This window comes from Lutra lutra, chromosome 9 (genome assembly GCF_902655055.1).
Source record: "Lutra lutra chromosome 9, mLutLut1.2, whole genome shotgun sequence".
Lineage (NCBI taxonomy): Eukaryota > Metazoa > Chordata > Mammalia > Carnivora > Mustelidae > Lutra > Lutra lutra.
This window is the reverse complement of record NC_062286.1, coordinates 58,283,629-58,308,626: the sequence shown is the minus strand read 5'-3', so window position 1 is coordinate 58,308,626 and position 24,998 is coordinate 58,283,629. Positions and strand designations below refer to the sequence as shown.

Genomic DNA, 24,998 nt, shown 5'->3' with positions numbered 1-24,998 from the left:
ACCACGGATTCCCCATCAGACCTGGCTGCTCACAGAGCCTCTAAGCGGTTGCCGGCTCATGTATCCACACGCCTCCCACCCTTTACGAGACTGCTTAAGTCCCACCTCGCCCCTTAAGTTTTCCCCAACCACTCCTGCGCTTGTGCCGGCTGGCACCAAGTCGCGCCTCGGTCACACGCCTGCGTGTTTAGATGCGAATGCGGACGCGAATACGCAAAGACCGTGGAACCGCCTCCCGCGTGTCGGCGCTCCTCAAACGCTACCGCGTGCCCTGCGCAAAATGAATGAACGAATGCATGACTCAGCGCGCGACCTACACGCTAGAAGAGAGCGCCCTCGCAGGACCCGCTTTCCCGAAACAGACAAACGTGATCCGCGAGCGCGGAAGGCGAGGACTGACGGCCGAAGAAGATCCGGCCTCCTATAGGCCAGAACGGCACGAGGGGTGGGCTCTTTGGGGGCACCGGTCGTATATTGGCCGAGCCTCCCGTCTTAGGGCTGGGACTGGCCGCGCAGCGCCAAAGGACGCCTCCGCGCGGAGGAGGGCGTGCCCTAGGGGCGTGCCCGGCGCTCGGTCCCGCCCCCGGCGTAGCGGGCTCGGGCGTGAGGACCGCGGTCTTCACCTGGGACCCCCGTGTCGGGGCCGCCGTGTCGGTGTGCTGTCGCCGCAGGCCTGGTCGGGGCCTTCAGAGGGCTTGAGGCGAGGTAGGTAGCCTCAAAGTCGAGGCTTTGCAACCCCCGCCCGCACGGCCCGTTCCCCCTGCCCAGCAGCCTCTCCGGGTCTACGAACAGGGCGCGTCGCCGGGCCCCACGTCCCCTGCCGGGAAGGGCACAAAGGGCTCCTGGGGGACCAGGGGGGCCTCGTGCCTTCGCCTCCATTTTGCAGGCGGAACGACGAGTGCCGGGCGCGGAAGTGAGAGGCCGGGGTTGGAAGAGCCTGAGCGCGGGGAGGCCGGGCCGAGGGGGGCGCGCGTGTCCACGTATCCTCCTGCCTGAGCAGCTGTGCTGCTGGTCGGCCCCGGCCGCGGACGAACTCACTTTCCCTCGCGGCCTGTCCTCGGGCGTGTGCTGTTTACCCTGCGCTCTCGCCGGGGGCCAAGTGGCCCCTGGAGTCAGGCACTGGCGCTGCTTGCGGTTGGTGCTAATGCGGAGACCCTCTCTCGCCAGCTCAGGGTCATTCCCACGGGGAAGATGGAGACGAATGATGCTTTCTTGGTGCCGTGAATGCAGCAGCTGCCGAGGGGGAAAAAGTACAGTGTCTTGCTTTTTTGTCTGGAAGGGCCACCCTTTCCATCTTCACCGGAACTGTTCTTAGCAGCCTAGGGGCACATGCTCTGGTCCTTTGTAATTATTTGGTTGGGCTCCGTGTATTGTTTGTAATAAAAATGAGCGGAAACCTGCCAGTGCCACAGCAGATTGAACCTCACTGAGAATTCAGTGGGGAATGGGGCCTGCACGAAGATTGGTAGTATTCATAAATACCCTAACAGCTCCTAGATCTAGGGTGGGAAGGATGTTGCTAAGATGCATGACAAAATCTATAGGTCATTTTGCCTAGGGTTTGGTTAAAAGAAGTTGAGGTCACCATTTAATCCTCGTTTGTACGTCACTTGGATCAATTCTAGGCTACTCAGTACTGAAAAGAGTAAAGAACTCAGTTTCACCTCTCCTGAAAAACCTTTAAAGCTCTCCCCCACCCCACAGCTAATTAATCACGTCTTCCTTTAGGTTAGTTTCTACTGCCTCTGCTTTAAACATCCCATTGTAGTTTCCCCAGCTCCTAGCACAGTGCTTGCAACATAGAAGACACTTGGTGACTAAAGCCAAAAGAAAACAAAAAAAAACCAGCAGTGTAGCCAAAACTTAACAAAACAAAAATTTTCATTCTTTAATTTTTTTAAAAGATTTATTTATTTATTTGACACAGAGAGAGAGAGAGCGAGAGATCACAAGTAGGCAGAGAGGCAGGCAGAGAGATGGGGGGGAAGCAGGCTCCCTGCTGAGCAGAGAGCCCAGTGCTGATGCTGGGCTCATGCCAGGCTCCATCCCAAGACCCCGAGACCATGACCTGAGCTGAAGGCAGAGGCTTAACCCACTGAGCCACCCTCATTCCTTTAATTTGTTGGGCCAATTATTTTTAAGATTACTTCGGCTTTTCAGTTAAATCAGGCTTTATCTGTCATGTTACTAACTCTGGGTAAGTTATTTAACTTCTCTGTGCCTCAGTTTCCTCATCTGTAAAATGGGAGTTACAGTAGTACCTAGTCCACGGGTTCTGAGGATTAAATAAGATATTGATATAAAGTGCTTAGATAGTTCGTGGCTCAAAGAAAATGTTCAGGAGCTGTTAGCAGTTATTAGGATAAAAATAAACAGATACTTAAATAGATTTACTCATGTTAAGTATCTGTGTATACTTGACCCTTCAGGGTCTCTCTGCCTGTTAGTCCTTATCTGTTGCTTGATTTTACAAAGTCCTTAAGCCTCTTCTGACTCCCCCACAGTGAACATATTCCATTGATTATCTGTTACTCATTTAGAATCTCACCACCTACTATAAATTGAGTGCCAGATAATAATTTGGCCAAGTATTATAGTAGTAGTTGATACACTATTAGTGTGGTCTGATACTCAGAATGGTCCTGTAAGAGCAGAGGAACAGATGGGGCCTGATGTGGCTAATAAGAAATTTTCAGGATCATTGGTTCAGCCAGAAAGGCGGAGGTTGTGGAGATGGACTTGGAGTGGCTTTTCTCCTTATAACTTAACTGTGTTCTCATGAAGAAACTGTCTCCTGTCTTTGAAGTTATTCACAGACATTGTGTAAAGTGGAAGAAGTCTTCTCATTGGCTTTAGACCTGTTGGCTTGACCTAGAGGTGGCAGATAGAACCTATAGGGGATGTTGCCTCACTTCCAGGTTTTCCTGTACCACTTTCTGGGGGCAGGATGCAGGCTAAGTTGTATATTTCCTTCCAGCTGTAGGTCCCCTTGACACATCAGTTTCTCTTAAATCATTTGGAGTCTCCAAAACAAATACCTTCTCCTTTTCACTTGTAACTATCACAAGAATTCTGGTCTCTGATTCTGTTTTTAATGTAGCCATAATGAATCCTGAATCCTTTCTAGGGAATACGGTTCTTTCTGGGGTCTCCTTTCCAGATCTGACATACTATAATTAGCTATTAAAAACCTGCTACAGGGTGTGAACTTTCTCTGATGTCCTGTTGCAAAGACTTTAAGGGCAAGGACCATAAATTTCCTTCTCAAGTGTGCCTGGCATAGGATAGGCACTCAGTGGAGTGTGCCATTGGCTCAGTCTATAGAGCGTGCGACTCTTGATCTTGGGGTTGTAAGTTTAAGTCCCACATTGGCTGTAGGGATTACTTTTTAAAGATAAAATCTAAAAAAAAAAAAAAAAAAAGACAGTGAATGGTTGTAAAGCCACTGTAGTTGTTCTTTCCAGTATGCCAAAACAGACTTACTGACTAACCTGGTGCTTCTGAAACATTACCAGTCACTTGGAAATCTTGCTCAAATATAAATTCTGATTCCAAGGCTCTGGTAGGGCCGGAGAATCTACATTCCCAACAGGCTCTGAGGTGATGCCCATGTTGCTGCTCTCAGACCACACTTTGAGTAGAAACATGCTAACATAAGTATCTGCATTTGGTTTTTACTTTTTTTTTTTTTTTAAGATTTTATTTATTTATTTGAGAGAGAGAAAGCACAAGCAGGAGGAGCAGAGGGAAGGGGGACAAGCAGGCTCCCCACTGAGCAGAGAGCCTGACATGGAGCTTTACCCTAGACCCTGGGATCATGGCCTGAGCCAAAGGCAGAACACTTACTGACTGAGCCACCCAGGGACCCCTGCATTTGGTTTTTAGAAGTACTGCTAAAAACAGGTTTTGTTTTCTTATGGTTTTGAGATAAAGTCTTGAATTTATTATCTTTTTTTATTTATTATGTTATTCTATTTTTAACAATCTTATATTTTGTTCCAAAAAACTGTTCGTGAAATCGTTCCAAGATACTTTCCATATAACAAGGTTTTTAATAGAAGTAATTGAGGCAGATAGGTTGAAAGAAAAGTAAGATGAAGTCAAGGGTAAGATTAGTATAAAAGGTGAGTGCCTTTCTATCGTAAGCTTTTTGCTTGGATAGGATTGCAGATTTGTTGCTGAGTTTCCTACTAGTCAAAGCAAAGAGGAAAATTTTACCAGTTTCGCCAGTACCTTTCAAGTAAAAACAAACTGGCTGTTCAGTGAAACACTTGTTTTTGTTATGGAGACCAGAGAATTCTCTGGTGCCTTCTCCAAAAGAGGATCCTTTGGTACAGTGAGCAGCATTTTTATCAGTAAGATTCTTAGCTGTCTTCGTACATGTAACCTGACTGCCTCATGGAAAACACTCAGTACTGTAGTACAAGCAGTGGCTTGTGGAACAGCAACCATGGTTCCAGGACCAGCTTGCTCAGACAATAGGAGAGATTTTTGTTACAGGAAAGCTGTTTTTCTGCCTTGCTCTTTGGTGGGAACAGATGGTATGGTTATTAAAACATCGAGTCCTGAGCATCCTCATGGTTTGAGTTTTGTTGGATGGGGACAATCTGCTACGGAGACCAGAGAGCTCGTGGTTGAGTGGACAGGGGGCCGGAAGCTCAGCCAAACTCCTTGTAGATATGGCAGTGGCATCTCTTTAAAGGCCTTTCATAGACCTGCGTGATGAGTTAGAAGACTCGCCTTCCTGCGAGGCTGTCTGGTGGTCCCAGTCAGTTGCCAGCCAGCCTGTGAGTGAGTGAGTGAGTGAGTGAGTGAGAGAGAAAGCAAGTGAAGCAGCCTGGCCACAGCTTTCCCACCATATTGATTTAGAGGGAGCCAGTGGCTCCTTGCCAGGTGGTAGAGGATTCCTTCTGACTCTAAGTAAAACATATGGGAGTAGCCTGAGGGGAAGGAAAGGGGCTGCTGGCGCTGGAGCTTTCTGAGGATGGCATCGGCCCGTTACCAAGCCATGGGAAACATGTCTACCCTCTGCAGCTTTGAACCTTTTCTTCCTTTTCACTTGGCTTTGACCTTCCTTTTTACTTGGCTTATTCCTTTTACTTGGCTTTGACCTTCAAATAAAAAGGTGGACACAGCACCCAGGGTGACCTGCCCCACAGGAAAAGACAGGGTCAATGTGGAAGACTAAGGGACTTGGGGGCTTCAATAGCCAGGGAGGGAGCAGGTAGAATGGCGGTTGCTCTTGGCTATTAACCTGCCAGTCTCAAACTTCCAGCCGCAGTATTCCTGGCTCACTCACTCACACTCAGCCCTGAGGCAGGCCTTGGCCTCTTTGACTGTCCCTTTTGTTAGCTTCCCCTGCATATGTATTTACCCCCTATCACGCTGCCTCCCACGCCTGGATTGGCTTCTGCCTTAAGTTCTTTCCCACAAATATTGTTCCCCATCAAAGCTTTCCAGCAACCTGACAATGTTGGGTCCTGCCCCGCCCCCTCCCCTTTTTCTTGTGGGCAGTTTCATGTTTTTAGAGAAAGAGCAGTACTAAGAGCCTCTTTGTCTGGTTCTCTGGTCAGATTCCGCCACTATGTGTGAATGGCATTCACCACCCATACCTGTGGCCTCCTGTGAGAACCCGGGGAGTCTGAGGCATTTGGCCTCTGCAGTGGTAGGGCTTGCTCTGTGAAGTGACACCTGCCCTGTGTAGCTGGTCTAGGTGGCTGGTTGTGTGCTTGGGGACAGAGATGGGCCTTGCCCCAGCACAGCTTCCCTGACAAAGTTGGTATAAATCAGATTATTTTGTATGGGGGTGGTGATTTAACAGATCCTGGAGATAATGCTCAGTTTGATTAGAGGAGGATCGCTCTCTGGTTGGTCATTCATTCCTCTATCCGAACAGTTTATTATTTATTTATTTATTTTTAAAAGATGTATTTACTTATTTATTTGACAGAGAGAGAGAGAGAGAGAGAGATCACAAGCAGGCAGAGAGGCAGGCAGAGAGGGGGAAGCAGGCTCCCTGCTGTGCAGAGAGCCGATGCCGGACTCCATCCCAGGACCCTGAGATCATGACCTGAGCCGAAGGCAGAGGCTTAACCCACTGAACCACCCAGGTGCCCCCATCTGAATGGTTTAGTTAGAGGAATATCCTCTCTCTCCTAAAGCAGCCCTCTTTTCCCCCTCCTGGATAGGAGTGAGTGGGAGGAAGTGCCGGCAGCTGTGACAGGGCTGCACCAGGCGGGGGCAGCTAATACCACGAAGGGTCAGGTGTCCAGCCTGCAGAGTCAGCGTTGCCACATAGGTGACGTGGGAGCATATTTTTACTGTAGGGCAAGTGGATGCCAACCCTACCTCATTCCTGATTATATGTATCTGGTAGGTCATATGGCCTCTGCGGGAGACTGATAGAGAATTTTAATAGCAAAGTCCTGGTGGTTGCTAGAATATCCTGAAGCTTATGTGCCTTGTGTCTTGGTTTGGCCAAGGACAGAGCAGTTCTGGTGCGTATAGACATTTTCCAGATGGAGGGTGGAATTTACTGTTCGTTTTCTGCGCTCCGAGACCTTCAGGCCCTCACTTCAACCTTGCGGTACTTCCCTGTTACAGAGGTGGCCTCTGCTCATCCCAGAGCCGCTAGCCTGTAGGAACACTGTGAGATCTGTGATCTCTGAGCAGGAAGGCCCCACACAGAATTATAGCTTCTGTAAAGCTATTGGCCTGGGAGGCAGTCCAACACCACAAGTCCCTTTTCATCATCAGGAGCCGTCCATTGGAAGAGGAATAAGTTGCTTCTCATTCAAAGCAGAATCCGCAGCTCCAGCCTCACCTCAGAAGGTTAGAAGGGATGATGTGTAAGATCTAGAACCTATGGAAATGAGGGCTGGACCTTCATGCCGATGCCTGCCTGGCAAGGGCAGACAGGATTGAACCTCAGAAATCTAAGACTTGTGCATTTGCTAGGCCACTTCATCAAGAGTGAAGTTTTAAAAATGCTTTTTTGCCTTCAGCAGTCACTACTTCACGGAGTTTTCCCTGCTTTTTTCTATCCTTCGTGCTCTGTAGCATCTTATATACAACTTGGAACTACCCTCGTGGACTTCTTTTCATTCTCTTCCTTCACATGTGTCTGTCTTCCCATAACTTGTGTAGTTGGAGGGGCATGATTGGTCAGGCAGATTAACAAGTAAGATTATGAAGAGACTGTTTATCCACACTGAGAAGATAAACCTGCCTTTTCCAAAGCACTGTTTTCATGAAAATCATCATTTCATACCATCTTAACCTGTTGCTGAAGGGCCTCTGGGGACAGTGTTAACCTAGTTCTAGTTTGTATGCACACTTGAAAATTACCTAGAGATGTGTCCTGAATAAGCTTATAATTCTAGCTCACCACTCCCCACCCCCCAGGATAAATGGGTACCTTATTTTTTGAATGAGTCCAGACAAGACATAAAAATTACATCATCAAAACAAAGTGATCATTTGTTTGCACCCTTTTCTTGTCCCAGCATCATCTTCCTGCTAGGTCACAAGACCACACCCATTAGTGGATGGGGAAAGCCGGTAGAAGGGGAGTTAGCCACCCATCATGGCCTGACTGTAGCCATTGAGAGAGTTTCTAGGAATGGAGCAAGAAGTCGAAATTGGGGTCTGCAGGTTACACTCTTCCAGCTCTCGGGCTCAGCTTAGACACGTTTTTGTGTGTAGCTTTTTAAACAGCCACAAGGTGAGGCTGTAGCTCCATGGAAACCTGTTTCAGCAGGCCTTGGTCACTCATCTGTCTGTCCTGTCTCTTCCCTCTTCTCCGTGTGCTGATCTGCTCTGTAACTTGTTCCCTTGATGCTTCATAAAGAGCTTGGGTTCTGGAGTCAACAGCTTCCAGGATTTGAATCTCTCTCAGCCTTGGTTTCCCCCTCTGAAGGTAGATGAGGGACCTGCCTCCCTTGGGAAAACCAGCTCGCAGACTGCTGGGGGCGGTTCTGGACGCCGGTGCTGTGTGCTCTGCCCGCTTCTGCCTGGTTGGTGGTGCTTCCTGGCTGCCTTGCTTGTAGTGAGGAAAGATGGGGAGTAACCACAGCATCCCCCCATAAGGGACCTGTGAAATAAACCAAAAGGCAGCCTTCCAGCGGAATACAGTGCTGGGCAGTGATTTGAAAGAAAGGAAACTCTCTCTGTGTATTGCTGAGGAAAGGTCTCTGAGATAATTATTTTTTTAAAAAAGGAAAGAAAACATTCTGAAAACAGTGCACTGCTTTCATGTAAAGAGGGAGAAGACTGAAAGATTTTTGTGTTTGTTTGCAAATGCATCAAGAGGTGAGAGACATACACAGAAATTACTGAGACTCTTCACCTGTTTTTATGGGAATATCTAATAGTAAATATTCTGCCTTTGTTCTCTGAAACATTGGCTGTTTTTTCTCCCTCTGTTGGATTCCTTTTTGGCTTGCAAGGTGACTTGTTGGCACTGATTCGGTGCCCCACACCCCCCTCCACGATGCTGATGACCTTTGCTGCCACTCAGTGTTCACTGGGTGTGGGCCACTGTCGGATCGCCCGATGTGCGGTAGCTGGTTTTAGTGAGGGATGGAGACAAGGGCAGAGGGAGACTTCTGCGGCGCATTTTATATTACAACTACCTGTTACCTGTCCAAAAACATTGTTCTTCTGCCCCACCCGGTGGTTGTGAGAAGTAAGAGAATAGTGTGAAGTGTGTGTGCTCGTCTGGGGTCGCCTCTGATTGGACCTGCAGCCTTATGTGCCCAGGCAGACAGAGTGCTCTCAAGGGGCAGCTGTGCCCACCGAGTTTCCCAGTGTGCGAGCTGAGCCCTTTCCATGGCCAACCCCACTTTCTCAGCTTCCCCATTGCTCCCAGCACCTCCTCTTGCTATCCCTCCAGCCTCTGGTCTCCGCGGAAGCAGGACTATTTTTGTCCAGGTTCTAGCTTTGAGGTTGGCCCAGTGCATTCTGGGTGGCCTCTGAAATCCCGGGCACTTACGCTTCCGTTGTACCCCTTACAAATCCTCCGGGAGCTGTTCCCCTCCCACCAGCCCCAGCCCCATCCACCAGTGCTCCCAGCCTGGACTTGTTGCCTGTACCCTTAGGCTCAGGGAAGGGGGTCTCTGTTATCCTTGCAACTCTTAAAGGAATGGTTGTTATTTTCAGGTCCAGTTCCCACATTGTTCCTTCTTCCCCCACCAAGTGCTCACCCTGGTCTCCCTTGCTTGCTTGCCCACGCGTGCATGTGCATGCGTGCTCGTTGGCATGGGCTCTCTCTCTCTCACTGTCACTGCCACATGCATACATGCTATGTGGCCATTGTCCTTGTTACCCACCTGCATTTCCCCACCTTCCCTCAGGTGCCCGTTCATTATTCCCCAAGCTAGTGGGAGAAGAGTTGCTGCTTGCCTTCTCTCTGGTCGCTGGCCATCCTCGGAATGAGAGCTGGCCACCTGCCTCACAGCCCGAGGTGGGGTTTCTGTGTTTTGAGAGGATCCTTCCCCCTCCGCTGGGCACAGTGGGCACTGCGGGAACACCCCAGGCACAGCCACGGCCGGAGCCCTGACCTGCTGTTCCCTGGAGCAGAGCAGCCTGCCGACAGGAGCATTGCAGCAAAGGAACTGTGGCTGGCCTGGCACAGGGAAGGCCCCAGCCAGGCCCCATATGCACTGGGGCCCAGACGAAAGGAGGGGTGTAAGCCTTGGTTCTGATTGGGACCTGCATTCACCTGCCTGGGCACCTGCTGCTGGGGCTGGTGCTGGCCTTGTAAAAGCAGAGGACATAATGGTCTGCTCGTCTGTCCCCTTCAGAAAACTCCAGGGCCAGGGAAAAGCCAGACCTGTGTTCTCCTCTGAGGAAGGAGGATATAATAAATAATATATAAATAATAGTAATAAATAATAAATAATATATAATAAATAAATAATAATAAACACTATTTTTTTTAAAGATTTTATTTATTTATTTGACAGAGAGAAATCACAAGTAGGCAGAGAGGCAGGCAGAGAGAGAGAGGAGGAAGCAGGCTCCCTGCTGAGCAGAAAGCCCGATGTGGGGCTTGAACCCAGGACCTGGGATCATGACCTGAGCCGAAGGCAGCGGCTTAACCCACTGAGCCACCCAGGCGCCCCTAATAAACACTACTTATTCTTTATTTTCTTGACCAAAAAAAAAAAGTCCTTTTTTTTTGACATACTGGTTTCATAAGTACGACACAGTGGTTCCACAATTATACGTGTCACAAAATGCTAACCACTGTAAGTGCTAAGTATAGTCTTTGTCAGCGTACAGTGTTATTCCAATATTATAGATCATATTCCCCATACTGTGCTTGTTTACCTTTTTTTTTTTTTTTTTAAGATTTTATTTATTTATTTGACGGGGGAGAGAGAGAGAGATCACAAGTAGGCAGAGACACAGGCAGAGAGAGAGGAGGAAGCAGGCTCCCCGCCGAGCAGAGAGCCCGATGTGGGGCTTGATCCCAGGACCCTGAGATCATGACCTGGGCCGAAGGCAGAGGCTTAACCCACTGAGCCACCCAGGCGCCCCTGTGCTTGTTTACTTTATACATCCCTGTGACTGACTGACTTTCTAACTGGAAGTTTGTACCTCTTAATCCCGGTCACCCACTTCACCCATTCCCCACCCGTCCCCCTCCGGCAACCACTAAGTTTGTTCTCACTGAGTCTGTTTCTTTTTGTTGTTCTCTGTTTTGATTTTTAGACTCCACGTGTAAATGAAAACATATGGTATTTGTCTTTCTCTGACTTATTTCATTTAGCCTAATACCCTCTCGATCCATCCGTATTGTCAGAAATGGCCAGATTTCATTCTTTGTTTCCATATTCTTCAGCTGTTTCCGTATCTTGGCTGTGGTCAGTAGTGCTGCGGTGAGCAGGGTGGCATAGATCTGTTTGAGGAGCCTCCATACCGTGTACCATGGCGGCTGCTCCGGTTTCAGGAATTTACCGGCACTCTGTGGGGCTCCCTTTTCTTCACCTTGCCGCAACACTTCCCATGTCTTGTCTTTTTGATTTTGGCCATTCCGACAGATGTGAGGTGAGCTCTCATTGTGGTTTTCATTTGCATTTCCCTAATGATGAGTGATGTGGAACATCTTTTCATGTGTCTCTTGGCCCATCTGTGTGTCTTTTTTGGAAAAACGTCTGTTCAGGCCCTGTACCCATTTTTAAAAATCAGATTTTTTTTTTTTGGTGTTGAGTTATATGAGTTCTTTATATATTTGGATAGTAAACCCTTATTGGATACATGATTTGCAGGTATCTTCTCCCATTCAGTAGGTTACCTTTTCTTTCTGTTGGTTTCCTTCATTGCAGATGTCTGTCTTAATCATTAAAAAGCAAGGTTTCCTGGACACAGATGCAGAGAATATATCTTTTTCTTTTCCTTTCCCATTCTGTAGAGAGCTGAAGGCTTCAGGGGAACCCTGACCTAGGGACATCTCAATGGCCTTGGGAGAAGAAAAGGCAGAGGTGGAAGCATCCGTGGACACAAAGACCCCGTCTTATGGGCAGTGGAGCCGCAGGGAGCAGGAGGTGGACATCGTGGGGCTCGTGAGCAAGGAGCAGGAGCCACCACTGTGCCTGGAAGCTGAGGCAGGGCCTGCCTCCCCTGTATGGGGAACAGAGGGGCAGTCTGCCCCTGCCTGCTCTGATGGGGGTGACCCTAGCCCCTCTGCATCCTGCCAGCCACAGGCCAACGCCAGCAGCAGGGAGCCAGTGGCTGGTAGAGCTCAGCTTGCTCTTGGTTGCCTGCCTCCTCCTGCTGGTGCGGGGACTAGAGACATTTTGCACTCTGTGGGAAGCCAGGTAGGTAATAAGGCAAGTGGGACTGTAAGTTTAACTAATGTGGTCCTTTGGGATTATGTTCTAGCATTTTCTTACCATCTTACCTGCTTTCCCAGCCCCTGTACAAGATGGGAAATTGGCGGGTGGAGGGGGGGGTGTCTGGGTGTGATGATTTCTGTTTAATAGGCTCACTTGGAGAGTTGGGCCTTGGAGCCAGTGGAGGACTCTGTCCACACATGTCCTGTTCCTCAAGAGTGTGACTGGTGACCTTCTGAAGACTGGGGATTCTCTGGCCGGGACCTAGTGCCCAGAGGGCTGGGCCAGAGGGAGCCGGGTCCTATTTCTGCCTTCGTGATCTGAACTCTTCGGGGGGGGGGGGGTGCTGAAGAGACTTGGGGAGGGAGGGTCCAGGGCTGTGGGCTCTTTGAGGCTCTGAGACTGTATCCCTTTGGGACCCAGGGAACCTGGCAGAGCCCTGGAGCCGCCCTGGAGCCCCCGTAGTGGGCGGCCCTGTCCCTGGGTAAGAAGAATTTCTTGGGCCTTGCTGACTGCAGGGAAGCCTTGCCTAGTCAAGTCAAAGGGAGCAAGCAGTCCTGCTTGGCTCTGTGACTTCAGGCATATCACCAAATCTTTCAGGCCCTCAGTATATTTGGGAAGGTGACCTGAATGATACTTCCCAGGTCATGAATATCCTTCCCAGCTCTGACATCCTGTTACGTTCTGCTTGCCAAGGCCTCCCACAGGACTGGATTTGGTCTCTTCAGTATCCTGTGGCCTTGGCTGCTGTAGGCTGCCCCCATGTGGTTCTGTCCTGTGAGGATGGGCTGATCATGACGGGGAGGAAACAGCAGCTGGGCCCATCTGCCTGGGAGCGGGGATGGTGGGAAGCCCAGGGCACCTGTGAGTCAGAGATTTGGTGAGGCAGGAAGCAAATAAGCAAACCTGGAAGTAGCTGTTTCATGAACTTACTACATATGGACTTATTATTTGTGGTACCTGTTGTTCATTGAGCTCTTACCCTGTGCTTCTCACACCTGAGTTCCTTTAATCCTCGTGTCCTGAGGAAGGGGTACTTCCCCCCCCTTTTTTTTTTTAATTTCTTTTCAGCATAACAGAATTCATTGTTTTTGCACCACACCCAGTGTTCCATGCAATCCGTGCCCTCTCTAATACCCACCACCGGGCTCCCCCAACTTCCCACCCCCCCCACCCCTTCAGAACCCTCAGATTGTTTTTCAGAGTCCATAATCTCTCATGGTTCACCTCCCCTTCCAATTTCCCTCAACTCCCTTCTCCTCTCTATCTCCCCTTGTCCTCCATGTTATTTGTTATGCTCCACAAATAAGTGAAACCATATGATAATTGACTCTCTCTGCTTATTTTTTTTTTTTTTAGATTTTATTTATTTATTTGACAGAGAGAGATCACAAGTAGACAGGCAGGCAGAGGGGGAGGAAGCAGGCTCCCTTCTGAGCAGAGAGCCCGATGAGGGACTCGATCCCAGGACCCTGAGATCATGACCCGAGCCGAAGGCAGCGGCTCAACCCACTGAACCACCCAGGCGCCCCTGCTTGACTTATTTCACTCAGCATAATCTCTTCCAGTAGGAAGGGGTACTATTACTATCACCATTTGACAGACCAGGGAAGGGAAGCCCAGAGTCCTCCGTCCGGAAGGTGGCAATTGGGTTGGCATAAGTCTGTCTGGTTCCAAAGCCCACGCCCCTAACCTTCCTCGGGGGCAAGTTCTTCATCAAACAGACTGGAAACTCAGAGCTGAAGAGGCTGAGATGAGGGACTCACTGTGTTCGTTTATAAGAGGCATGAGCTGAGCAGGTGGGGCTGGTGGGTCCCCTGCCTTTTGGGTGTGGATGTATCTCAGGGCAGGGGTTTCTGCTGCCCAGGACACGCTTCTCAACAGTTAGGTGGTATGCCCCAGCATGACAGCCACGCGAGCTGTGCCTGCTGTCTGCTTGCATGAAGACTGGAGGGTAGGAGTGGTTTGGGGACCACGGTTGGCTTCCCGGAGCACGTGGAGCTTCCATGCTGGCCACTTGCCACACGTTGTCCAGTTCTCGCATCAGATGGCAGACTCTGCTTGCGAGAGCTCTCCTGAATATCATCTGGGTCCCCAAGGAAAATTCTACAGCTCTCCTCTGAGAAAGACACTTGGTTTGCTTATTTTCACCTGAGTGCTTTTTTTTCCCCCTCTTCTCATTGCAGATGGAGGAGACCAGGCTTTCTGCCTCAGAGGATCTACCTCAGGCTCTCAGTGTTCCCAGAGCTACAGGCCTTTGCTCAGGACATGATGCTGATAGCGAAAATGACTCATCCCCGGTTGAGTCGCCGCGAGCACTAGACCTCAGCCAGCAGCCCCACTACTCAGGTTTCCCTTTCCCACCAAGGTGGAGGCCGCTGGCGAGCCAAGCTGCCCCTGTTCCTCAGTTCTCCAGCTGCAGTGTCTCTGCCTCCTCCCTGGGTAGCAGTCTCCAGGGTCACCGAGAGAAGGCAGAGCCTCCAGGTTGCTCCATTGCCAAGGTCTCCTCCTCCCTGCAGCTGGTTGTCCCCCCGCTGGCCCCCTCTGTGGTGGGGCCGGGACTCCAGTGGTCACCACAGCCCGCGTCTTCCGGGGTTGATGCTCCTGGGCTGGGCAGGAGGCGCCTCTCCTTCCAGGCGGAGTACTGGGCCTGTGTGCTGCCAGACTCCCTGCCTCCTTCCCCCGACCGCCACTCCCCACTCTGGAACCCGAATAAAGAGTATGAAGATCTGCTGGACTATACATATCCGCTTAGGCCCAAGCCTCAGCTCCCAAAGCACCTTGACAGCCACACGCTGGCTGACCCTGTCCTGCAGGACTCAGGTGTAGACCTGGATAGCTTTTCTGGTTCCCCAGCAAGTACCCTGAAGTCCCCCACTAATGGCTCCCAGAATTGCCCATCAGCAGAGGCTTTCCTGCCATTCTCTAGGCCCAGGGAGCCAAGCCTTATGCGGTCGCCCTCTGGAGTACCCCAGAAGCAGGGCAGCCTGGGACTGGCATCTTGTAACCAACTCGCATCTACCCCCACAGCCCCAGGCCGTAGGGACGCTCCTTGGGAGAGCAGAGAGCCAGCCCTGAGGGGTGTGAAGGACTGGCTCCCCATGGGCAGGCACCTTGAGGTGGGATCTCCCCAGCTGATGACATGGGACAGAGGGTGGCCCTTGCCCAGGATGGAGAGAGAGAAGGGGGCCAGCCATGGTGTCTGGCACCCTGCCTGCCCAGAGTCCAGATGGAAATCAGAAGAGGAGGTAGAAAGTGATGACGAGTATCTTGCCCTGCCCACTCGGCTGACGCAGGTTTCTAGTTTGGTTTCACATCTAGGTTCCATTTCTACCTTGGTGACCCTGCCCACCGGGGCTGCCAAAGGGCAGACCTCCCTGGACGCGTCAGACAGTGATGGGCCAGCTTCCCTCCCATCAGACTCGAGCCAAAGCCAGCTTCCTTCGGGGACTGTCTTCAGGGGGCCCCGGGGCCCCGAGGGCCAGAACCACTGTTTGCTGCACTCCTTCGTCCAGGCAAGGGGCCCTGCAGGGGACGGCAGTCTGGGGAGCAGCCAGGCGCTGGGGGTCTCCGGACTGCTGAGAGCACGCTCTTCCTTGCCAGCTGTGTGGGACCAGCGTGGGTGCTTGGACCCAGATGCTACAGGGCAGCCTCTCGGGAAGGGAGAGCAGGGAAAAGAATCGCTCGTGCAGTGTGTGAAGGTAAACAACGTTCAAAGGGCTTTGCCTAGAGGTGTGTGTTCTGCCAGTGCATGGAACCAAACGTAGAAACCTGGAGCACTTCTTATGGGCTGGGCACCGTGCTGTGCCTTCTCTTACTGGATTCTCACAACTGGGCCCAGTAAGGACTGCTGTGGTCGTTTCACATGTGGAGAAAAGGCAGTGAGGGGTTAGGTAAGCTGCCCACCCGAGGCGGGAGCCTGACTTAACCACCACTCCAGGCTGCTTCCTGGGGCTCTCGACCCTGAGGATTGAGAGGTATTCTGCACAAGAAACGGTCCGTGCTCACGTGCCCTTAGGAAATACTGAACTGAACGAAGGTAAATGGTTTTCTTTCTGTAGGTCTTCTGAGAGCTTCAGTTTGATAAAGTGGTGGAGCCGCTGAGTTGAAGTCATGGAGGCACTGTGTCCTGGCCATCTTGGTCACCAGACCTCTCGTAGACTGGGGGCTGTCTGGAGGTAGAATTCACAGTCTGTGGAACGGGGTCGCCAGCATCAGGCAGATCTGAATTTGAATCATGGCACTGCCATATTTGGAATTTTGGCTCAGTCTTTTGAGTTTGCTCATTTGTGAAGTGTGGGGCCTTGTCTCTTTGGGATGATGTGTGGATCACATGAAATAATTCATGCCGAGGGCTTTGTATAGTCCCTGACACAAGGATGTTCGGGAACGTGGCTCTCCGCACACACACAGTCCACGCGTGACCTCAGGCCCTGGGTGGGCGCACGGACACTGCACATGCGCAGTAGTAGGCCGGGTGGCGAGACCCAGAGCCAGCACAGCAGACATTTCCTAGCACTTGAGGGCTTGAATCAGCCCCCGTGATGTCCATGTATGATTCTGTTTGTCCTGGGAAGGAGGAAGGACAGATGTTAGCATGTGCCTCTTCTGTGGTAAAATACTGAACGCAGTCTTTGAGGCAAATGCAAAACGGACACACAGTTTTGATTCACTTGTTTCCTGCCATGGGTTCCAGTTTGTCACGATTATAGTCATTTATTTTGTTTTCCTCAGGGACAGAAAGTTAGCAGTGGTGCTCACCCAAGAATCGGTTCGCATGGCAGGTGTGCCTGCTCTGGGCTGGATCCTGTTCTCCCCTCGTGCAGGGCAGGCTTCTCAGCCTGTCATTTTTGGTGTCACAAAGGCTGAGGGGAGACCGAAACCATAATGCCTTCACGGAGGTCTGGAGTCATGGGGTGTGGACAGGCAGGGAAGGAGGGAAGAGACTGACTCTTCAAGGGAGGGAACGCTCAGGAAGGGTACACAGTCTGTCTCCCAGAATCCCCTGGCTTGAACACATAAACCGCAGTTTGGTCAGTAATACCAAACTTGTGTTCTTTTGTCTACACAGACATTCTGCTGTCAGCTGGAAGAGCTGATCCGCTGGCTGTATAACGTAGCAGATGTTACCGACCACTTGATTCCATCCAAGTCCAATCTTACAGGTCTCAAGTCTTCTCTGCAGCTTTACCGGGTAATATGTGGTCCTGGCTTCTGGCTGTTCACTCACCAGAGTGGTGGCTAAGTACTTGATTACAAAGTAAAAGCTCAAATAACTGATACCCGGTATGTGATGGTGCAATTGACTGTTTTACCTGAAACCTAATCAGAGGCCCTTTTCAGATTTTTACTGCTGAGAAACTAAAATGTAGGAGCTATTTCCCAGGCCAAGCAGAGTTTGGAGAAAATATACTGATCCTCACTCAGATCTACTTAAGGGAATTTGCCATGTAATTTTGCAGATGTCTCGGGGTTAAATGTAGAACTGCACTACTACGAGTCACTAGTCACATATGGCTATTTAAATTAAGTACAATTAAAGATTCCTATTTTCCAGTTATACTAGCTACATTCTAAGTGTCCGGGCATCATATTTGTCTAGTGGCTACCGTACTGAATGGTGCAGATAGTACATTTCCATCATCATGGAAAGTTCTGTTGGACCACCCTAATTGGAACCTGCTTCTCAGTGTATTTGGTTTTGGGTTGGGGGGTGTTTGGGTTTGGGTTTTTTGGGTTTTTTTTGTGGGTTGTTTTTTTTTTTTTTTTTTTTTTTTTGCCTCTTTTTCATTAAGGTTTTGTTATTTTTAAAATCTTTAATTATGAGTTCTGGTTACTTTGACTTTAGAGTAGGTGTTTGGTGTGATAGTGTGTGCCTGCTGTTCTGGAATAGTTGTCAATAGGTCCCCCTTCATTTTCAGAAGTGTTCTGAGATGTATGATAAATTGTACAATTACCCTAAGTATAACATTAACCTTGACTGAACTACCCACAGACCTCTAGCATGTTTGGTTGGCCAAGCATTTCTAACCTCTTTTGACGGAGCACAGGTAGTGTGTGGGGTCTGAGCCCGTGAGGCTAGTCTAGAAAGGGTTTTCTGAGACAGTTCTTTGGATTTCTGTCACCTAATCAATTGCCTTTAGAGACACCTTAGCAGAGCAGCACACCCCAGCATCCCCCCCACACCCTGGCAAGAGAGCCTTTGTCCTCCAACGTGGCACCAACTAAAATGTAAGGGCAGGGCCTTCCCTGAATGGGCCAGCTGTTGTACTTCAGTGGGAGTGCTGTTTACTGCTGTGTGGAGAGGTTGCCCTGAGTTCCCTGCCCAGAGTATGCTTGAGGAAAGAGAAGGTTGAGTGGGACAGGGTCCTCCATGTGTAGCTTCCAAGTGTGTGTGCAGAGCTGAGCAGGGCCCACTCCTTCGGGGCTCAGGGATAGTACTGCTGTGGGGAGAGAGGAAACTGCCTGGAAGTTGCCCAGGAGTGTGGGCCCAGTGTCTGAGCTTCATCCTCATCAAGGCAGGTGCCAAGTAGAACAAGTCCAGTCCCTCCATTTTATCCCTCACTCTGTCCTTCTCCCCATCATCGTGCAGGCTAGCCAGAGCAGCTTTCTTGCTTTGTGGGTAGAACTGAGATCTGAGCTGGGCGTTATCCTCACAAGTCAGTAAGACTAGCCCTCTTGTGTGTCACCCACACAGCTGTGTCACAAAGTGGGACTGTTGTCAGCCCCTTCCCCACACAGATTGGTACATGCCGCATGTGTGTGGGAGAGCTAACTTGACCCCTAATGAGATGATAGCTCATATAGGCATGTCTCTGTGTTCACATATTGTCAACTCTGACTCCATCTCATGTACTTTGTGTCCCATAAACACAGTGGGTTTATGGCAGCATATAAACTACAGAAAATACTAAATAATAAAATAATAAGTACAGGTATTAGGGCAAAGGAAAACTAAAGATAGGAATATAGTTAAATCTAAGATTAAGATTTTTTTTTAAGATTTTATTTATTTATTTGACAGATCACAAGTAGGCAGAGAGGCAGCCAGAGTGAGAGGGGAGGAAACAGGCTCCCTGTTGAGCAGAGAGCCTGATGCGGGGCTCAATCCCAGGACCCTGGGATCATGACCTGAGCCGAAGGCAGAGGCTTTAACCAACTGAGCCACCCAGGTGCCCCTAAGATTAAGATTCTAATTCCAGAATGTGAACCACCCAAGTTCTGTACCCCATACTAAAGGTCGTCATGGATTTGACTTTACACATCTTAGCCGCTAGAGGAACGTCAAAAACAACTACAAGGCTTGGTACCCACAAGGGGAAAACAAATCAGCTATTTAGGAGACTCACAGCTTCCCTGATGCTATCCCGAGGCCCAAGGTCCGCACAGAGTAGGACACTGAGGGAAGAAGTGGGTGGGGGTCCCTCTCTTGTGGGTCTTACTAGGTTCGTTAGAATAGAAGTGTTTTGAGAATCCTGTAGCCTCCTGAGTTTAAAGAAAACTCCGTGAGATACGACCGAAAGAAACCTGGACTCCCAAGTTGATCATGAACCAGACTCTGTCGGGGAGAAGAAAACTCTTATTTTGTCCGACTGTAAATGGAAAAAAGGATGGGGTATTTCCTTTGGGCTCATAGTAGGTGAAGTTAAACTAATGCACTGCTTATTTGGGGAATTGTGATGATTGGGTGGGTTTGTCTTCAGGTTAGAGGGGAACTGAGCTACTACTCCACAAAGGATCATTTTGAGTTAAGTTTTATCAAACAATAGTAACAAAACTTCTTTCTTTTCTGATATGCTTTAAGCAATTCAAGAAAGATATAGATGAACACCAGTCCCTGACGGAGAGTGTCTTACAGAAGGGGGAGATTCTTCTTCAGTGCCTGTTGGATAACACCCCAGGTGAGATGCTTGAAGTTTTGAATCGAGCCGGCACTCACTCCCTCTCAGCAGCAGGTCCAGGGGCCACAGGGTCACTGGTAAGGATCCAGCAGTGCAAGAGCACCACCCTCCCCCCACCCCCCTGGCACCCACTGCCTTAGATGCTGATGGCTGCCCGCCAGCCCTCACCTCATCACTGTCCCTGCAGCCCAGCAAGCTGGTCACCTAAAGGTAAGCGGAGTTGAGCCTGCGAGGAGGACACTCTTTTTTACCTTCTCCTGATACTGACCTGCATGGGAATGCTGGTTTTCATCCAGTCATCCTTGGTTCTTTAATAGGATGTTCACAGTAGGGGGCCTTCAGGGGTTCCCCTCCTTTCCCAGCACAGGCTGAACCCCTCTCTGGTTATCTGTTCTCTGGCATTCTGCTCTGAGGAAGTATCCGTTTCCGTATTTGAGAGCAGTCCATTCTAAGGGAATGGGCTGAGGGAAGTGCGCTGATGAGAGGGGACAGACTCAAGTTCATTTTGCGGGGTGGCTTACCAATTTAGGAAAATGTGAAATCAGACTTTGAGAGTACACCTAAGCATGCAGGGTGCAAGGATTTACGATCAGTGTTGCCCTTGCTATGGACAGATGGGACATGGAGGATGAGCTCAGAGAATGCTAGGCTAAAGCAAAGAACTGATAAGATTGCCAAAAGCAGCCCCTGATTTCCTGTAAGACTAAAAAGAGCTAAAAGATCCCCTTTATATTCTGTGTCAGTTTGGAGTAGAGGTGGGGCTTCTGCTGGAAACAAACCACAGAAGCAAAGCTGGGCCAGACCCTTGGGCTTGGGAGGCGGTGAGGTGGTGCTGACCCGACCAGATGGGCGCGTGGGAGCGAGGTGGCCTAGAGCAGTTTCTCAGCCTGGGCAGTATCCGCATTTGGGGCCATATCAAGCCGTGTGAGGAGGGCGGCCCTACACAGTGCAGGAAGTTTAGCAACATCCCTGGCCTCCACCCATTAGATGTCAGTGGTACCTCAACCTCCTTTCCAGTAGGGACAACCCTACCTCCCTCCAGATGTTACCAGATATCCCCTGGGAAGATGGATGACCAGGGTTGAGAACTGAGAACAGGCAGAGGGGTTTCAGTGGGACGGGGAGCCACTGAAGGACTTTTCAGCAGGGCAGTTATCCAGTGTGAATTGTGGGAGTTCTTTGTTTTGGTTCCTGCACTAGGGTTTTTGGGTTTTATTGGGGCAGAAACAGTCCTTCAGGCTCCTGTGCTACTTGTTCGGAACGCCGTGCCCAGACACTGCGCTGCAGCAATTGACCTATCAGGGTTTTCCTCCTGTTTAGTCAGCCTGAGATGGATGGCGTTATTACTCATCTCAGAGTTGTGAACCTGCCTTGGAACACACAAGCGGGGACAGCCTGCCTCAAGCCCCCTTGATGCTGACTGCCCTGCTGCTGTGCCATGTCTGGAGGTGTGGGGGCCTGAGCAGGAAGGGAGAGAGCTCCATAGTAGGAAACTATGCCCAGAGGCTGCTTATTAACAATAGGCCTCTTAAAAGCTATAGGTTCTTTGACCTTCATTCAAAAACCAACCCAACAATACTTCTCAGTGCTTAATCTGGAAAAAGAACATCCCCCTTTCCCTTGTCTCAAAATAAGAGGCATTTGGGGTTCCTGTGATTTTCAGATATGTACCCAGGCTCTTTGAGATGGACACATTGCCCCTCCCATCTTCTGCTCAGACTAACCAGAAACTTGGGCATTGCGTGAAGACCACATGTTCCCCTTGACCTTCATAGAGTTGCTCCAGCTAGATGTATGCATGTTTGACTCTCTCCAGGGTACATACCAGTATGGGTAGAGCCTGAGTTCACACATCCCCTACCCAACTTCATACCCAGTTTTCTTCCCCAGCTACGAGCAGAACCACAGGTACAAGAACCAAATTCATTCCCCCTCCAAAATGTTTCTGCCTCCGCCTCCTCCCAGAGGCTTTTTTGCCTTATGCCGGCCTGGCTGCTTCGGTGCACGGGTTGCTAGTCCTTTCTCGTACCCAAACTCCGCCTTCAGCTGGATGGCGTGAAGCTGAACCAGGCCTCTGGTATGTCTGTATTGAATTAAAACACAAAAGCCTGGCTGGGAAAGATTGCATTGTCACTCCCAGCTTTCCTTTTACTTGGCCCCAACCAAATATTCTAACATCCTAAAATAAAAGTTCAGAACAAAAATAAAGGGTCTCTGAATTCCACACTAAGGAAAAAGATCTGGTGACTGGAGTGGAGAACAGCTGCTGCCCTCAGGCCACCTGCACACCTGGGCTCCGCCTGCAGGACACCGCACTGCTCTGGCCTCCGCCCACATGACATGGCACTGCTCTGGCCTCCGTAGAGGCTGATTTCACTGCCGCATGCCCTGGTTCCTCCTCGTGCTGCATCCTCTGCAGATAGGCAGCTTCCCCTTTCCCTTCCGCTGCTGGCAGATGTTGCAGCTGTAGCAGGAAACTGGAGGGAGTGTTAACATAGCTGATAAAGGCTCAGGAAGCTAAGGCGGCCTTTGTGTTTAACAAAGGAAATACGGTTTTTCAGAGAAAAGCAAGCCTGCTGTGTGTGATGTACTCTGAACCTAGTCCATCCCTTCCTCAGATGAACACTTGGCCTGTTGGAGGAAATCTTGGCTTCACTAACCTCTTGTCAGCCTGCTTTCAGATCACTTTCTTTTGAAGTCTCTTCCTTGAGGACCCACGAAAAGGGGTTCACAAGCGTTCCTGAATACATTACCAGGCTAGCTGTATACATGTTAAGTACCAGTTCCCCAGCCAACAGAAGCTGTTAGGACCTGATAGCAGGACCCAGTGTCCTAATCTTGGCATCTTGTTTTATGTAAGTCTGCCTCATAGGATCTGGGTGTGCCTTGTGTCTTAACTCTGAAAGCCAGATAACACCAGTCACCAGAGAACCATGCTTATGTGCCTGTTTGTGAATTATGTAAATCCAGAGTGGAGCCAGTGAAACTCTTCTCCGCTCCAGTCAGAAGTTAACATAGATCCTCCAGTGCAGCAGCAGTCCCTGGAGTCACTGTTAGAAAGCGTAGGCATCCTGAAACTATGGCCCGGTTCCTATTCTGAGTAAAATGCTGTAGCCTTCTGTGATTCTTTAGAAAATGTAATTACATGTTGTGTTTTTGTTTTGGGAGGGTTTTTTGGCCTAATTGCTTTGAACCTCATTTGTTAGTGTTAAAGGATGTCCTCGGGAGGATCTCGAAGCAGCCCAGTGAGCTGGAGAGCCACGCAGATCGCCTGTATGATGCTATCTTAGCTTCTCTGGACATGCTAGCTGGCTGCACCCTCATTCCTGACAACACGCCAGTGGCACCCAAGAGCACTGATGTAAAGGGGATGAGCCTGGTAAGTAGGCAGCTCAAGAGAAGAAAATCTGTCCTCGGACCCCAGTGACCAATTAGGGTACAGAGCTCATCTAACAGTTGGCTGTTTCTTAGAAGCTTGCTGAACCGAGTTATTGAAGTAAATGAGATGCTAGGAGGGGACCCTGACACTGAAAAAGATGCTATCATTGCCAGGAAGAAGGTTGGGTGTCTTCCTGTGGTGAGCTGGCTCACTGGTACCTTCCATGACTTCCTTTCACCCTTGCTGCCTGCTTGAGGACTAGGGTGCCCCATGCTTGCATTTTTGTGGCAGTCCTTCCACCCCTTCAAGACAACAGTTGCAAAACTCCTCTATCCCTAAACTTTGTCTGGATATGTAAGCTTCTCCAGTATAGGGCCACTGTCAGGCTGCCTGTTCTGTAGGCTCTTCCTGCCCAGCTCCTTTGGTGCTCAATCTTCAAGCAACTGGACAGCACCAAGTGCCCACAGAGACTGTTACTGATAGGTCCCCCTTCCTCCCTTCCCAACAGTGATCCCTGCAAACGCCCAAAAAGGGCTAGGGGGATAGGCGGGATGTAACCTGCTTTAGAGACTTAACAGTACATCTTTCCTTAGATCTTTGGGAAAGTTGAACAGGGAATGAAAGGGAAGAGGGGTTGGTGCCCAGCGTGGGATTGCCACTGCCTAACATTCTATATGATTCCACAACTGGACCACACTTTTTCTGAAACTTCCTCTCCCACAGCCAAAAAATGTGGTACTTAATTCACAGACTTTCTAGGTTCACTGTAGCCAAGAGAACATAAAGGATAAAATCAAAGTATGTCAAGACAAGGGAGTCCCTGTACTTGCCTCAGAAATTTGAGCAAGAGTCATTTTAGTTCTAAAATGAATACAGTGATTATTGTCATTTCTTCCTCTGCAGCATTCTGCCTGTAAAAAAAAAAAAAAGTTTCTCTTTCTCTTTCAGGCATCTCAAGCAGATATGTAACCTGTCGACTAAAATCTGGCTGGTGGGAAACTTTCAGGAAGCCCTTGTAAGAGCCATTTAACACTGAAATCAAGGGGGAAACTTAACTGTAATGTACTAGCTTTAAAATGCCCTTCTCGTCCCTGAAGTATAAGGGCTGTTGAGTTACTCTTCTTTATTTAAAATGAATCCTTCCAAACTGAGGTTTTCCTTTTGGTGCTTCTCTATAAAAGCATGTAGTTTTGCAGTTTTTGATCAAATAAGGCTGATAAAGCTTACAGGTCTTTCACTGCCCTGGCCCGCCCCAATCCATTTAAAAAGACCAGAGCTCCTAAAATAGTCTGAGAGCCTTTGAAGAAGGTTCACACGAGAGAGAAGGTACCAAATACTTGGTATTCTCCGGTATACCAGAAGACCCAAGAGACTGAAAAAAATGAATCATTGGCCAAGAACTTGGGGTTTTTTAATAAAATTAACTTAGGTTTATAAATCCCTCATGAAGATTTTAGAAGAGACTTTAAATCTCCAAATTAATAGTTCTGAACGAATTATTTTTGGCTATTAGGACATCTTGGGTTATCTTTGGGGTTCAGTAGGGCTCCATCTGCCTGCCTAACTAATATGGTAAAGGAAAATGTGTCAGGGACTTAGGGAACTGTCCTTGAGCTTCTGCAGGACTGTGGCCTTAAGGGGACACACCTTAAGGGGACCTCTAGAAGGAAGCCACCGTGTATTCCTACTCTGCCTTAGGAGAGTACTATAAGATCAGGGAGAAGGGCATAGATAGGGTCATGCAGTCTGGTTAACTACAGAAACTAAGGCTATAGGTAGTGAAGGAAAAAAGGGAAATTCTTCATTGCTTGGGAGTGACATGTACCTTGATAAGAAAAAATATATAATCAACCATCAGTTCTGTAGCTTTCTAAAGCAACA

General features: G+C 49.4%; 1 protein-coding gene across 3 annotated transcripts; it reads left to right on the top strand.

The window, feature by feature from the left end:
- The first annotated feature begins 547 nt into the window (after nucleotides 1-547).
- On the top strand, nucleotides 548-24,965 carry CEP68 (centrosomal protein 68). Of its 3 annotated transcripts, none has more exons than XM_047745260.1 (7): nucleotides 548-705; nucleotides 11,417-11,609; nucleotides 14,024-15,538; nucleotides 16,909-17,031; nucleotides 19,642-19,738; nucleotides 22,945-23,117; nucleotides 24,066-24,965. In XM_047745260.1, the coding sequence occupies exons 2-7, from the start codon at nucleotides 11,460-11,462 to the stop codon at nucleotides 24,084-24,086; spliced, it is 2,079 nt and encodes a 692-aa protein (XP_047601216.1). In that variant the 5' UTR covers nucleotides 548-705; nucleotides 11,417-11,459; the 3' UTR covers nucleotides 24,087-24,965. The 3 variants fall into 3 exon arrangements, with proteins under 3 accessions (XP_047601216.1, XP_047601215.1, XP_047601217.1); XM_047745259.1 differs by having other exon boundaries at nucleotides 11,417-11,822; XM_047745261.1 differs by lacking the exons at nucleotides 22,945-23,117; nucleotides 24,066-24,965 and having other exon boundaries at nucleotides 11,417-11,822; nucleotides 16,909-17,123.
- Nucleotides 24,966-24,998: the final 33 nt, after the last annotated feature.

Excerpts from the sequence above, each read along its gene's own strand:
- CEP68 (XM_047745259.1), top strand. The coding sequence starts at position 11,460 with ATGGCCTTGGGAGAAGAAAAGGCAGAGGTGGAAGCATCCGTGGACACA. Across the intron at positions 15,539-16,908 it reads CGCTCGTGCAGTGTGTGAAG|ACATTCTGCTGTCAGCTGGA; the intron begins GTAAACAACGTT and ends TTGTCTACACAG. Across the intron at positions 23,118-24,065 it reads ATGTAAAGGGGATGAGCCTG|GCATCTCAAGCAGATATGTA; the intron begins GTAAGTAGGCAG and ends TTTCTCTTTCAG.